This window comes from Salpingoeca rosetta (assembly GCF_000188695.1).
Source record: "Salpingoeca rosetta unplaced genomic scaffold supercont1.1, whole genome shotgun sequence".
Taxonomy (NCBI): domain Eukaryota; class Choanoflagellata; order Craspedida; family Salpingoecidae; genus Salpingoeca; species Salpingoeca rosetta.
The window spans coordinates 2,616,090-2,629,417 of record NW_004457740.1 but is presented as its reverse complement, the minus strand read 5'-3'; the positions used below and the strand labels follow the sequence as shown (position 1 = coordinate 2,629,417).

At 56.2% G+C, this 13,328-nt stretch overlaps 5 protein-coding genes across 5 annotated transcripts in view; 3 read left to right on the top strand and 2 right to left on the bottom strand.

The window, feature by feature from the left end:
* The first annotated feature begins 22 nt into the window (after positions 1–22).
* Positions 23–3,258, top strand: PTSG_00580 (uncharacterized protein). The gene is made up of 12 exons (XM_004999068.1): positions 23–126; positions 272–325; positions 551–608; positions 761–803; positions 945–1,057; positions 1,284–1,345; positions 1,481–1,536; positions 1,710–1,763; positions 1,919–1,987; positions 2,192–2,310; positions 2,454–2,567; positions 2,786–3,258. Exons 1-12 carry the CDS (start codon positions 101–103, stop codon positions 2,867–2,869), a joined length of 852 nt encoding a protein of 283 aa, XP_004999125.1. The 5' UTR covers positions 23–100; the 3' UTR covers positions 2,870–3,258.
* On the bottom strand, positions 3,044–6,121 carry PTSG_00579 (uncharacterized protein). Its single transcript, XM_004999067.1, has 8 exons — positions 5,967–6,121; positions 5,690–5,762; positions 5,275–5,439; positions 4,879–5,019; positions 4,545–4,673; positions 4,002–4,144; positions 3,792–3,845; positions 3,044–3,585 (listed from the first exon to the last, which is right to left on the bottom strand). The coding sequence occupies exons 1-8, from the start codon at positions 6,066–6,068 to the stop codon at positions 3,502–3,504; spliced, it is 891 nt and encodes a 296-aa protein (XP_004999124.1). The 5' UTR covers positions 6,069–6,121; the 3' UTR covers positions 3,044–3,501.
* On the top strand, positions 6,081–8,019 carry PTSG_00578 (uncharacterized protein). Its single transcript, XM_004999066.1, has 4 exons — positions 6,081–6,444; positions 6,699–6,824; positions 7,153–7,253; positions 7,602–8,019. The coding sequence occupies exons 1-4, from the start codon at positions 6,220–6,222 to the stop codon at positions 7,726–7,728; spliced, it is 579 nt and encodes a 192-aa protein (XP_004999123.1). The 5' UTR covers positions 6,081–6,219; the 3' UTR covers positions 7,729–8,019.
* On the bottom strand, positions 7,930–9,070 carry PTSG_00577 (nuclear receptor 2C2-associated protein). The gene is made up of 3 exons (XM_004999065.1): positions 8,980–9,070; positions 8,583–8,758; positions 7,930–8,376 (listed from the first exon to the last, which is right to left on the bottom strand). Exons 1-3 carry the CDS (start codon positions 9,045–9,047, stop codon positions 8,135–8,137), a joined length of 486 nt encoding a protein of 161 aa, XP_004999122.1. The 5' UTR covers positions 9,048–9,070; the 3' UTR covers positions 7,930–8,134.
* A 168-nt stretch (positions 9,071–9,238) lies between these two features.
* The window catches only part of PTSG_00576 (uncharacterized protein), a 6,208-nt gene continuing 2,118 nt past the window's right edge, over positions 9,239–13,328 (top strand). The window contains exons 1-6 of the mRNA XM_004999064.1: positions 9,239–11,352; positions 11,519–12,213; positions 12,476–12,678; positions 12,850–12,965; positions 13,115–13,166; positions 13,304–13,328. The exon at positions 13,304–13,328 is cut by the window's right edge and continues 184 nt beyond it. Coding sequence (XP_004999121.1) covers positions 9,336–11,352; positions 11,519–12,213; positions 12,476–12,678; positions 12,850–12,965; positions 13,115–13,166; positions 13,304–13,328 — 3,108 coding nt within the window. The 5' untranslated portion in view covers positions 9,239–9,335. The remainder of the gene's footprint in view (positions 11,353–11,518; positions 12,214–12,475; positions 12,679–12,849; positions 12,966–13,114; positions 13,167–13,303) is intronic.

Here is a 13,328-nt window from a genome sequence, read left to right as displayed (position 1 = left end):
AAATGACCATGTATGTTTCGCACAAGAGTTGGTTTTGGAACGCACTGTAGAGTGACATATCCACCAGGACGACTGCGAACGAGCAGAAGCAGCGGAAGAGATGGCGAGGAACGAGGAGAAGGCACAGTGAGTGCCTGGCTGATGGCTGGCTGAGTGGTGTACCCACCACCATCGCCACCACTGCCTGTTTGCGTTTGTGCTTGAGCCTGTTGTGTCCTGTGCAATATTCACTCACGCCCGTACCTGTGTATGTGGCCTTGGGATATTCAAGATCGCTGCTGTCGCGATGGCTGCGCATGAAGAAGGAAGAGGCCGATGAACTCAAGTACGTGTGTGCTCGTGGTTATTGGTTGTGGTCGTGCTGCCTGTGCCAGTGGCCCTGATCGTGACAGGTGTGTGTGTGTGTGTGTGTGTGTGTGATGTTGTCTGTGTGGTGTGTGTGTGGTGTGTGTGTGTGTGTGCATTGGAACAGTTGCACTGCGCATCGCTGCCTTCACGCGTGCATGTGCAACTGACTGACTCGCCGACTGAATGCCTCAACGCTGCGCAGGCGAGTCGACCCTTCCCAAGTGTCCACTGTACCAGAAGCAGAGAAGATGCGCAACCAGGTATGTACTTCCATACCAGACGCTAGCGGCGTGTGTGTGTGTGTGTGTGTCACGTACACGTGTTACCTTTGTGTGCCACTTCTTTGCTCGTCGTTGACGTCAACCGATCGTGCGCTTCGCCCATGTCCTCTTTCCCCTTTTTCGCCTCGCAGGTGATGCGTGATGTATCAAAGAAGATCGCTTCAATTCAGAACGGTGAGCCAGCTCACCTCGACTGCACACACACACATGCACATCGGCTGTTGCTCCTGACTCCATTCACGTTACCTACACACTAGCCACGTTGACTCACCCACCCACATGCACACGCGCGCACGCACTGCTGTGATGATGCAGCTGGGCTTGGCGAGTACCGGATAAGGGACCTCAACGACGAGATCAACAAACTCTTGCGAACAAAGCGATACTGGGAGAACCGAATCAAGGAAATGGGCGGCCCAGATTACCTGGTATGGTTGCATTGTTGTGGTCGTGGTGGGAGAGGAGATGGTGGTCCCGCTGTGGCACTGTGTGTGTGTGTCTGTCTGTCCGTCTGTCTATCTGTGTGCCTGTGTGTGTGTCTGTCTGCCTGCCTGTCTGTGTGGCTGTCTGTGGCTGTGGCTGTGGCTGTCTGTATGCCTGATTGTGCAGCTGACATGCGCCCTCCTCCCCCCCCCCCCCGTTCCGGAATGGCAGACGAGCAGCGCCAGGATTGTGGACAGTGAAGGCGTTGAGTTGCCGGGACAGCGTGGATACAAGTAAGCGCTTCATCGCTCTTCACACAGCGACTGCACACGCCTGATGATCACGGTTTGGCCTACCACGCCCAGAGTGTGTGTGTGTGTGCATCACAGTGCATTGTTCGTTGACACGTGCGCACCACCGCGCTGCAGATACTTTGGTGCCGCCAAGGACCTCCCTGGTGTGCGTGAGCTCTTTGCAGAACAACGTACGCCGTGTGTGTGTGTGTGTGTGTGTGTATCTGCCTGTTTACGTGTCTGCCGGTTTATGTGTCTGTACTGACGTCTGTGCACGCGTGCTCTGTGCACAACCACCGCATGATCGCTGTGCGCTGCTCATATGGTGTTCCCGCGGTTCCTTGGCGTTTTGTATGTGATACAGCTGCTGTCCAGCCGCGTAGAAAACGAGGCGAACTGCACAAGTTTGTCGACGCAGGTGTGTATACACGTGTGCAGTTGTGTACATCCCCGCTGTGCCCTGCACACGCAACGTGTCGTCGCATTCCACTTTCACCGCCACCTACAACCGCCACCGCCGCCACTCCATGGCTGCTCTGCTGACCTCTCACATATGCGTGTGTGCATGTGCAGACTACTACGGTTATCGCGACGAAGAAGACGGTGTCCTGCTCGCCCTGGAGGAAGAGGCAGAGGAACAAAGTCAGTCGAGCCAACACCTGTGAACATTGCCTGAGTTGTGTACCTGTGTGTATGATGTCTGTGTGTGTTTGCGTGTGCGTGCCTTCGTGCGCATGTCTCTTGTTTGCGCGTGTGTGTTTGCGCACGCTGGTTGCTGCTGCTGTCAATGAGCTGGTGCACCATACGTCACCACACACTCTCTTTCTTCATCTTTTTGCGGCACAGGTCGGCAGGCTGCCGTGGAGAAGTGGCAGCAGGAGATGAAGGAGAAGAAGGAGCGATTGGCCGCTAAGCAGAAGCTCGAGCTGTACGCCAGCGAAGAGGACAAGGAAGCAGCCCTCCTGGTACTGGCACGCTGCATTTGCGCGCGCGCATACACACACACACATGCGCATACACGCATACACACACACGCACGCACTTGCACAACCGCACACGCATCTGTAACCATGCACGCTCGCGTGTGTCTATACGTGTGACTGCGCAGGCGCCGGCTGTAGCAGCGGAGGTTGCGGCGATGCACGAGGAGGAGGAGGAGGCCGAGCCCGCCATCCCGTCAACACAGGAGATTGAACAAATGATCCTCCAGCGAAGAAAGGAGGTCAGTCAGCACACGTGCACGGGGGTGTGCGGTGTTTTATGTCTGAGAATTGTGTGTTTGCGTGTGCTTCAATGTGTTCACGCTACGTCAGACGGCTCGTACAACCATCTCCACCACCATCTCCACACACATGCGCGCGCGCACACACGCACGCACACACGCGCACACACGCCCTCCATCATGGCTCACACATCCCTGTTTGTGTCTGCCGCGACCAGATGCTGCTTGCCAAGTATGCAAGCGCGTCGCTACAGGAGGAGGAGCAGCAGACGTCCGCCATGCTCGGCCGCGCCGCGCAGTAGATCCCTGAAGCCGAATGCGTGCCACAGAGGGTTGGGGGTCTGCGTGTCTGTGTGTTTGTGTTTGTGTCTGTGTCTGTGTGTCAATGCATCCCCGTGTGTGTGTGTGTGTGTCTGTGTCTGTGTGTCTGTGTGTCTATCTGTCTACCTGTCTCTCTTTGTCTGTGTGACGGCTGCTGTTGGGATGTTTACGTGGCTGAAGTTGTGCCGTTAACTTGCTGCTGGTGGTGCTCTCTCTTGCACTTGTTCCTTCTTCGCTGCGTGTGTGCGTATGTACCAGACGCATGATGAGTGTTTGTTTGCCATTTGTCAAGAGTGAACTGTTTCGATGGGTGTAGGCGACGGTGCTGGGGAGGGACTCATGAACAGCAACTAAACAGTGACGCAATAGCTGAGATTGGAGGAACACGAGGAGAGGGAGGGTTGTGCATGTTAGATGCACAGCGAGAACCAAACGAGCACGTGTGTATACCAGCACAATGAGGACAGAAACGCAAACCGCGTAATGTCATGATACGAGTGAGGGGGTGTGGGCTTGTTGCACGCCATCGATACTGGTTGCAACACAACGTCACACCGCCACGGTGCGTGTGTGCGTGTGTGCGTGTGTGCGTGTGTGATTGCATGATTTCAATTCACTTGAAGAGGAGCTTGTATCCGGCGAACACAACGCCGACGGCGATGGCAATTGGAATCAGCGGCAGCGACGTCTCCTCAGCCTTGGTGGCAATATGTGTGTGTGTGTGTTTGCGTGTGTGTGCATGTGTGTGCATGTGTGTGCATGTGTGCATGTGTGCATGTGTGTGCATGTGTGCATGTGTGTGCATGGTGAAGGGAGGGCTGAAAGCAGCCGCCACGACGCGCGCGCTTCAGCCTCGCCCAAGACGACAGGGGCATGCGAAACAAAGACGGGGTTTCAACTGACCGGTGGGGTGACGCGGCGTTTTTGCTTGCGCAGTTTGTCCTTCTTGGCATCCATCTGTGAACCACACAGAACGAGGGCGCGGGTTGGCTCGTGTCAACTCACACACATACCAAACAACACACATGCACACACACGACCAGAAAACACAAAAGCACATATACATACACACACACATGCACGAAAACACACACATAACATAACATGCAGCACCGTGGGGGTTGCCTGTTGTTGCTGCTGCTGGCTGCTGTCTGCCGTGGCGTCCTGCGCATCGGTGGCATCGTCCTGGCCATCCTCCTCCTCGTCTTCGTCTTCGATGTCCTCCACCGTGTCCAGCGGGAACAGCTCCCGTGCAACTGCACAAGCGGCAGAGGTGGCGGATGGGGGAGCAGCAGAGCAAGGCACGCGGGGCGTGAGTTTGGATTGGACGGTCGTTTTGGAAGGTGGGCTGGCATGAAGTGAAATGAAGAGCTCGGGGCGTGTGTATGGACATTGAGGATGGGAGGCGTGCACACGGTGCACTTTCACATTTCGCAGAAAGAACAAAGGTGTCTACACACACACACACACACACACGCACGCACACACACACACACACACACACACGCACGCACACACACAAACACACACACACACACAGCAGAGCACACACACGCACACACACACAAACACACACAGTGCACACACGCACGCACACACACACACACACACGCTCGCACAGCACATACTCACAGATACACACAGTACACCACGCACCGTCCTCGTTGCCGGCGACGAGCGCAAAGCCGCAGACCTTTGGGTTGTCAAACGAGCCCTTGACAAATTCAAGCAGCAGGCCAGTGTCTGGGATGGGGGCGGTGCCGCTCGCCGTCTCCACCTCATTGCCTGATGGTGGTATTGGCGTCAGGTGTCACACGAGTGAGCGTACACAGCGCTGTAGTGCGAAAACGTAAGCATTTGTACAGTGCAAATGAAGGAGGGGAGACGCGTGCCTCACCTGAACGCAAACCTTCCACGTACGTGCACACACACACACGCGCGCGCACACACACACGCACGCACACACGCGCACACACACACACGCACGGACCTTTGATGGTGATGGGAACGAAGACGTTGTAGGCAGCGCCATAACCGACGGTGGCGAAGATGTCGAGAGACTCCACGATGCGAAGGTCGCGGTTCAGGAAGACGTCAAACACCTTGCTGTTCGGCGACTGGAAGTACACCTCTGCAGGGGTAATGCACGTGTGACGTGTGTGGCAGCACCGTTTGAACTCACATCACAGTTCACAAGACACAACACACCGCGCAGCACGCCGCACACACAACACAAACATCACAGTTCACAACACACCACACAGCACACCGCACTCAGCACTCAGCACGCACATACACAGCACGCACAGCACGCACAGCATACGCACAGCACTCACAGCACGCACAGCTCGCACAGCACACAAGCACGCTTGTTGTTGTACCGGACCTGAGAAGAAGAGCGCGAGAGTGTACTCGCCGTCCTTCTTGGGTCTTGGGATGTTGTAGGAGAAGGTCTGCTGGGCATACCGCTCGGTTGTGTACAGCTCCATGTCCTGAGGCATAGCCCCGCGTATCGGGATGTTCACCGTCGCGGACACGCCCTTGGGCGATGCTGCCCATGCGCGTAACACACATGGAGAAAGTCGCCAGTCGAACAGGACGGTGAGCAAAGACGCCCTCACGCAAGCTAATGGTCAACATGCCAACTCGAGGTCGTGGTTTCGGGCTTAGTTGGCAGGTAACCATGGACCAGCCACGCGTACCCATAGCACACACACACACACATACGCACACACACACACACATACGCACACATACATTCATACACGCACACACATGCACACATGCACGCACACACGTACCTTGAGTCACATCGTCCGTGTCGCGTTGGAACTGCACTCCCGTGGACGACACAAAGCTGTTGCCGCCAGCGTTCTGTGGTGGTGAGCCATGGCACGCGTGTGAGATGAACAACGCATGCATGTGGAGGTGTTTGCACATGTGTGTTTGCGTGCGTCGTGGGTCAGCAAGGTGTGTGGTGTGCGTGTGTGTGTGTTCACATCTTGGTCCCCGCTTACGCGATCGCCGTCACCGCCGCAAGCACTGCCACTGCCACCAGCATCAAGCATGCTGACGTACCAGGCTGTACACGACTTTGGACGCCAGTGGCGACCCTGCGTTTGCCGGCACCACAGCGAGTGCGACGAGCGCCGCCGCACACAACACCACACTGAACATCATCACTGCTTGTTGCTTGTGTTTGCTTGCTTGCTTGCTTGCTTGCGTGTTGTGTGTTGTTGTTTTTGCTGACTCCACCACTTCCCTTCCAATCAACCTCCACCCAGCGCACGCCGCACCACCAATCCAAACAATACAATACAAACAACAAGGCATGACACAGACCCAGCAGCAGCAACCGCCGCAGCACGGGCAGCAGCAGCACCATGGCAGGGACGAGGACGTGGATGTGCTGGAGGAGACGCCACCTGCGTGGCAGCGGTTTGCACCTGCGGTTGGCTTGCTTGCGGTTGGCGTTGGCAGCTTCTTCCTCGCTTTTCGTCGCAGCATGAGGCAAGCCAAGGCCCTGAACAGAGACCTCCTCGATGCAGCCAAGGCGGTACATGCTCTCCACATACGTGCTGATGTGTCTGCGTGTGTGTGTGTGTGTGTGTGTGTGTGTGTGTGTGTGTGTGTGTGTGTGTGTGTGTGTGTGTGTGTGTGTTTCTGTGTGTGTGTGTGTGTTTCTGTGTGTGTGTGTGTGTGTCTGTGTGTGTGTACGGCAGATTAAACCGCCACTTCACCTCACTTGATGCTGTTCCTGCCGCTGATATCATCGACCAACTCACATGCACACCCGCATGCATGCGATAGACTGGAGAGATTCAGGAGGATCCGGCGGACCTGGCGCGAAAGGCATTGGCGTATGCCACAGGCATGGTTGCGGCGCTGGGCGTCACCACGGTCGCCGTCACCAGCGTAGCCCTGGACGTGCAATCGGTGAGCACGCACACACATACACACACACGCACACACACACACACGCACGCACACACACACACGCACGCACACGCACACACACACACGCATATGCACACACACACATGCACACACACGCACACACATGCACACACACGCACGCACACACACACGTGTGTTCCGCATCAACCCCACCCAACGAGCAACCAGCATCGCTGTGATTGCCTGCTTTCCACATTGTGTGATCCATTGCTTGCATTTGGCCATGCACATCACATCGCATCACGCAGTGATGTACGTCACCCATGTCACACCATCCACCATCACTGCTGTTACTTGCACATGGCAGGTTCCCGAGTTCACTGATAAGATGAAGACACACACGCGCGGGTTCTCTGCCGCTGCCAGCCAATATGTACAGGCTGTCACGGACAAGTACATGACCAAAAGGTGCATGTGAATGCCGTGTGTCAACAAATACATCACCACGTGTTCCTTGCTTGCCGTGTTCGTGCGCACACCTCCAACAAATCACTCACTGATATCACACACACACGCATATGCACACACACACATGCACATATACTCACACACACACGCACACACACACACACTCTCTCTCTGTCACACACTCTCACACACACTCAAACACACATACACTCAAACACACATACACTCAAACACACATACACTCAAACACACACACACATATACTCACCCACACACACACACATATGCACACCTACACACACCTACACACACCTACGCACGCACCTACACACACACACGACGGAGCAGGGAGCCGAGTGAAGAAGACATTGAACTGCTCAAGCAGCTTGGATACCCAAGTGCAAAACAAGACGAAGCACTGCATGCCGGCGATATCGCCACCGCCAGCCACGTCAGCACATCGCCGCCACAATAGTTGTGCTTACCTGCTCCCTCTCTCTTTTCTTTTCCACCGTATTTGTCTCTTTGCGTGCGCTCTCTGCTCCTGCCCATTCCCTGACGTGACTGGCTGAAAGGCAAACCCCAGTCGTTTGCCTCCGCAGTTCTTGTTCCCTTAGGCCTTTCCCTGACTTCCTGCCCTCCCCTTGCTTTCTCCTTTAGTCTCATAATTGACTGCCCCCTATTGCCATGTATTTCCTGTACTGTATTGATGGCCATTGGATGGATGTGTTGAGCGTTCGCGAGACCCTAAACTGGCAACGACGCACAAGCATTCCTCTGCAAAGGACAGAGTGTGGGCTGGTAGATTGATTATGGACAAACAGGATGACAGCAACACCTGAAGCAAGACAATGTAACTAAACAGCGGGACAGTCCACAAATCACTGATCTTCCTCCTCTTTCTTCTTTTCTGCTGCAACGTATATCTTGAGCGTGTAGATGGTGATCCGGCCAAAGAAGTCGGTGGACTCTGGGAACACGAGCCGCAGCATGTGCACCTTCTTGTTCTCTTGGTTCACGCCCTCAAACACTTGCTCGTGGTTGACATCGTCCGGATAAAACCGACCCAGCTCTGTGTACTCATTAGATCCGTCTACCTTGCCCTCCAGCACGCAGTTCTTTCCTATCAAATGTACAGACAGTTGACAGCACACGCGTGTGACGATGGTGCAAGAATGCACAGCGAACTCGGACAAGCACAAAACCGCACGCATACAAGCACGCATTACACTCACACACGCATGCACATGCGCACAGGCACGCGTACACACGCATACGCACACAAGCGCAGCGCCCACAAAGGAAGCACACAAGCATCGTCTGGCTGACCTGCAAAGCCGCCCTGAAACATGATGGCCAGCTGTGTCACTTGCGCGGGAGCATCCAACTTGAGCTCAACAAACTGCGGGCTGCCCTGGTCGGAGTTCCAACACGTGTCCTCGCGATCATCCAGCAGAAACTTCTTCCCAAACTGCTTTCCATCGCCATTCAGCACAGAGCTTACCCTGCACCAAGCACAGCAACAAACAAGACGAAAAGACAAATTAGCACTTTTGCAAGGCAAACAAAATAACCGTACCCAACACAAACACACACGCAAGTGTGCACACAAGTGTGCACGATGACACCACACAAACACACCACCCTTCGCCCATTCCATATTCATCCCACGTCCAAACTTTGCCACGCACTGCACAACAGCGACGACAACACCACCAACACGCACCGGAGCTTGGCCTCCCCAGCCAAGTCCAGCAACCTCCGCTGCTGTTGCTGCTTGGTCTCTTCCGCCATATCTGCTCGTCGTAAGTTGGGAGGATTTGTAAAAGGTACCAGTCAAATTTCAGCAGCCAACGGAACGCGCGAACTTCAGCCAGCACACCACACACACACACACACACACACACACACACACACACACACACACACACACACACACACACACACACACACACACACACACACACACACACACACACACACACACACACACACACACACACACACACCGGGCACCGGGCCGCAGAAAACATTGGCCTTGGTTCCCCCCCCCCCACACACACACACCGGCACGCACGCGTCATGTCAGGTTCACTGGCGCTGTTGGAGGAGCGCCTGCAAGGTGTGGTGAAGCATGTGGATGCTGCAAGTACACGCGCGCTGGCTGACGCGCTGGACCAGCTGGAGCTGCCTCTGGTCGTGCGCATCTCCGCACACGTGGCGTCCACCTTCCGCTCCCTCATCGGCCACCCACGAGCCAACGAGGCCACTGTTATTGCGGCCATCCAAGGGCTTTCCTCCCTCTTCAGCCTCACAGCCGACGCGGCTTCGGCTGCAAACGCGGCCAGAACGGCCGTGGAAGGCAAGGCCAAGCACACTATGAGCCACAGCAACAGCGCCAACCACGCAGCCGCACCTGCTGCTCAACAGAGGAAGAAGGCGCCCTCCACACCCCTGGATGTCCCACTGCACCTTGCGCTCCTTGCAGACATCATGCAAGGCAAGAAGCTGCGTGTGTCGGCGTCCGAGGAAATCACGCTGGCCGCCCTCTCCGCGTACATGAGTACCACTGACAGACACCACGAGCTGGCGTGTGCGCTGAGCGAGCAGCCCGTGCTCATGGGCTACATCATTTACGTGCTGCTTGCCAAGAGCGAGGACACTGGCCTGCAGATCCGGACTCGGGCCGAGGCACTCGCTGCCATCCGCTGCACACTTGTTCTCGCGGCCAAGAACGCCAAAGCGCTCGCGTTTGCAGTTCCGGGCATCCTCTCGTCCATCACCAAGCTGGTGACGCAGGGTGCCTATGTCCACAGCTCACTGGCCACAGCCAGCCTGGACTTGCTCACCTTTCTCTTGTCCCTCCTTGGCACCGCCACTCCTCCGGCACCGTTGCTTCCTCCCGAAGCAGCGAGCAACCCCGACGACAACCACGACGTGCAAGCCACCTTGTCCCGCCTCACCTTGGTATCCTCAGACACTGATGACAACAACGACGACGATGACGACAATAATGGCGGCGGCGGCGACGGCGCTGTTGGCGAGGCGAGTCGTGAGGACACGCGGCGTATGGGCGACGGTGCTGATGACGGCGGTGTCGGTGCCAAAGAGGAGCGTATCAGGGAGCTGCATGTCGACCTGGATCAGTCGTGGTGGGAGCAGGCGGCAAAGAACGTGGTGCTTCGGGTGTCGCTGGTGCTGAAGACGCTTCAACGGCACGAGGACGCACGCGTGCGTTTGGCGTGTGTGTTGTGCGCCTTTGCTCTCATGCGTACGTGTGCTGTACACATGCCAACCGTGACAGAACCCGCCATGGAGACGCTGCTTACCGCAATGACAGACGACAGCGCTGGGGTGTGCGCAGCGGCTGCAGACGCATACGCAGCGCTCGTACAGCCGGTTGATGGACCCAACTTGCACGCGAATGAGAAGCAGCAGCAGCAGCAGCAACAACAACAACAACAACAACAACAACAACAACAACAACAACAACAACAACAACAACAACAACAGCAGCAGCAGCAGCAGCAGCAGCAGCAGCAGCAGCAACAAAACCAATCGTGTGGCCTGAGTGTGGCTGCTCGTCGGGTGCGACGCCACGTTGCCAAGAGGGCGGAGGCGGCCATGCAACGTGTGCTGCGCCAAACGCTGGTGAGCTTGCCCCGGTGCTGTCGAACAGGGTCCGATGAGGACATTTTGTTTTCGCTGCGGCGCCTGGCTGGATGTTTTCGCCTGCTGAGTCCTCCCACGATCACCGCGCTGCGTTCCGGCAACGGCATCAAGCAGTTTGTGGGTGGCATGTGCACGGTGCTTGCGTTTGACGTGCAAGAGTACGATACGCTGGTGGCAGACGCGCTGGCATCCACGCGAGCCGGGGAGGGCACGGAAGATGATGATGATGGTGGCGGTGGTGATCAAGGAGACCAGAGGCGCGGAGATACCGGTACACAAGACCATGGTGATGGTGGTAGTGGTAAAGGTAAAGGTGGTAGTGGTGGTGGATTGAAGAAGGTGTACAAATATCATCGCAGTGACGACGTGGTTGCCGCTGCACACCTCGTCTGCCGCCGTCTTGCACAGCATCCAAGCTGTCTGAGAGGTGCGCCTGTCACTGACGCCATGTTTGTGTGTCTGTCTGTCTATCTGTCTGCCTGCCTGCCTGCCTGTCTGTCTGTCTGTCTGTGTCTGTGTGGAACAGGGCGTACTGATTTGGCTCGATTGCCTTCTCTGCCATCACTGCGTTGCTGTTGTTGTGTTGGGTGCAGATGTGTTTACGGCTGTGCTGCGCCACCCGCTGGAGCAGATACGAGAGCAGCCGTCCCTCGCCACCATCCTCATGCGCATGCTCGATGACCGAGCAACCGCAGAACACACGCACATGACCAGCGCTGACGGCAGTGCGTCAACACCCACGGCAGCAGCACCAGCCGCAAGGGAAGCAGAAGAAGAGGGGTTTGATGTTGTGGGGCTGAGCAGTGTGCGTGTGTTTATGCAATCGCCAGATGACCCATCGTTCTGGTGCACGGCAGTGAATGTGTATATGCCAAAGAGGCAGCAGCAGAAGACGAGGGCAGTAGATGAAGGGATGGAGGAGACCAAACAACGACAACAACAACAACAACAACAACAACAACAGCAGCAACAGCAGCAGCAGCAGCAGCAGCAGCAGCCAGGCTGGCGGCTTGCTGCTCAACGGCTCTACACACTGGCGATGCAACCATACTGGCACACGCTGCCCGTCGTTGCACCCGCACAGTCTGTGCATGAGCCGGCAACGCCACCTTCAGCACCACTTTCGTCGTCATCATCATCATCAACACTGCAGTCGATGTTGCTTCATGCACAGGCTGACACACGAGCGCGAGCAAGTGCTGCGCACCGCCGCCTGACAGCAAAGGAGCTGCGAACAAATGTTCTCGCGGTGTGTACGGCACTGGAGGCATTGGCGCAATCAGCCACGGTGCGTGTGCCATTCGCTCTTGATGAGAGCGAGGGTGGCGATGCTCCCGTGTTGTTGTTGTTGTTGTTCTTGTTGTTCTTGTTCTTGTTGTTCTTGTTCTTGTTGTTTACGTTGTTGTTCTTGTTGTTCCTGTTGTTGTTCTTGTTGTTGCTGTTGTTTGCTCCCACTGTTGCTACCCAAACCCATTTTGCCTGAGTTCACATGGCACCCCGCGCATCATTGTTCACCACCTCTCACCGCAAACGCCGTCGGCTGGCCCCAGGTGCTTGGTCCGTCGTTCAGCAGCAAGCTGCCAGAGGCCCTGTATTGCCTCCTCTTCCACGCCGCGTCCCCAAACATCGTCGTCCACCACGCCGCAATCACTGCGCTCGACACCGTTGCGCGCGCGTGTCGCTGTCCATCGCGGTTTGCGCTCATCGGCAGCGCTGCGCCTGTGCTTGTCGGTCGCATTGCCGCGTACATCAGGTCAAACGAAGATGATGGCGTTCTTGGTCGTGGTCACTGCTTGTGTGTGTGTGTTGTGTGTGTGTGTGTGTGGCTCTCTGACTGGCTGCTGGCTGGCTGTCGTTCTGTGCACTTGCATTGTAGGTCACACAATCCACATGCTCCTGCGCAAACACGCACGCGTACCCACAGGTGCCTTGACCTGCACCCCGAGGCCCCGCTGGCGTTGGAAGCACTTCTCTCGCATGCTCCGGCGTCCGCCTTCCATGTCATGCGGAACACAACAACCAGCGTCTTCCTCGGCCTTGGTATGGTGTGTGGGTGTCTGTGTGCGTAGGTGGTGCATTTCACGCGCGTGTGTGATGAGGTGTTCAGTGCTTGAATGCGTCATGTCCGCTGCCATCTCTTGCGCTGTTTGTGCTTGTTTGTGTTCATCTTCGTTCTGGGAAATGCACAGACGGATATCACGATGCAGAGACGACAGCGACGTATCTCCGACTCCTCTACCAGTGAGTGCTGCACCACCACGAGCATGTCCCAATCAGCAATTCACCCTCAGTCTCCTTACAACCACAACACACTCGCACATACTCATCGCCATACACATTGCCTTCCCCCGCTCCTATCTGCCGCACTCCATCGTCAGCTTTGCGCGTGCAGTGCACCGGTGG

What these genes read in the sequence shown, in the direction of transcription:
- PTSG_00580 (XM_004999068.1), top strand. Translation starts at nt 101, where the DNA reads ATGGCGAGGAACGAGGAGAAGGCACA. An exon ending in AGGAACGAGGAGAAGGCACA is followed by an intron (nt 127 to 271) that starts GTGAGTGCCTGG and finishes GGGATATTCAAG; the next exon opens with ATCGCTGCTGTCGCGATGGC. An exon ending in TGGGCGGCCCAGATTACCTG is followed by an intron (nt 1,058 to 1,283) that starts GTATGGTTGCAT and finishes CCGGAATGGCAG; the next exon opens with ACGAGCAGCGCCAGGATTGT.
- PTSG_00579 (XM_004999067.1), bottom strand. Translation starts at nt 6,068, where the DNA reads ATGATGTTCAGTGTGGTGTTGTGTGCGGCGGCGCTCGTCGCACTCGCT. An exon ending in TCTCGCGCTCTTCTTCTCAG is followed by an intron (nt 5,020 to 5,274) that starts GTCCGGTACAAC and finishes TTACCCCTGCAG; the next exon opens with AGGTGTACTTCCAGTCGCCG. An exon ending in AACGCCGCGTCACCCCACCG is followed by an intron (nt 3,586 to 3,791) that starts GTCAGTTGAAAC and finishes ATTGCCACCAAG; the next exon opens with GCTGAGGAGACGTCGCTGCC.
- PTSG_00578 (XM_004999066.1), top strand. Translation starts at nt 6,220, where the DNA reads ATGACACAGACCCAGCAGCAGCAACCGCCGCAGCACGGGCAGCAGCAG. An exon ending in TCCTCGATGCAGCCAAGGCG is followed by an intron (nt 6,445 to 6,698) that starts GTACATGCTCTC and finishes TGCATGCGATAG; the next exon opens with ACTGGAGAGATTCAGGAGGA. An exon ending in TAGCCCTGGACGTGCAATCG is followed by an intron (nt 6,825 to 7,152) that starts GTGAGCACGCAC and finishes TGCACATGGCAG; the next exon opens with GTTCCCGAGTTCACTGATAA.
- PTSG_00577 (XM_004999065.1), bottom strand. Translation starts at nt 9,047, where the DNA reads ATGGCGGAAGAGACCAAGCAGCAACAGCAGCGGAGGTTGCTGGACTTG. An exon ending in GCTGGGGAGGCCAAGCTCCG is followed by an intron (nt 8,759 to 8,979) that starts GTGCGTGTTGGT and finishes TGCTTGGTGCAG; the next exon opens with GGTAAGCTCTGTGCTGAATG. An exon ending in GTTTCAGGGCGGCTTTGCAG is followed by an intron (nt 8,377 to 8,582) that starts GTCAGCCAGACG and finishes TACATTTGATAG; the next exon opens with GAAAGAACTGCGTGCTGGAG.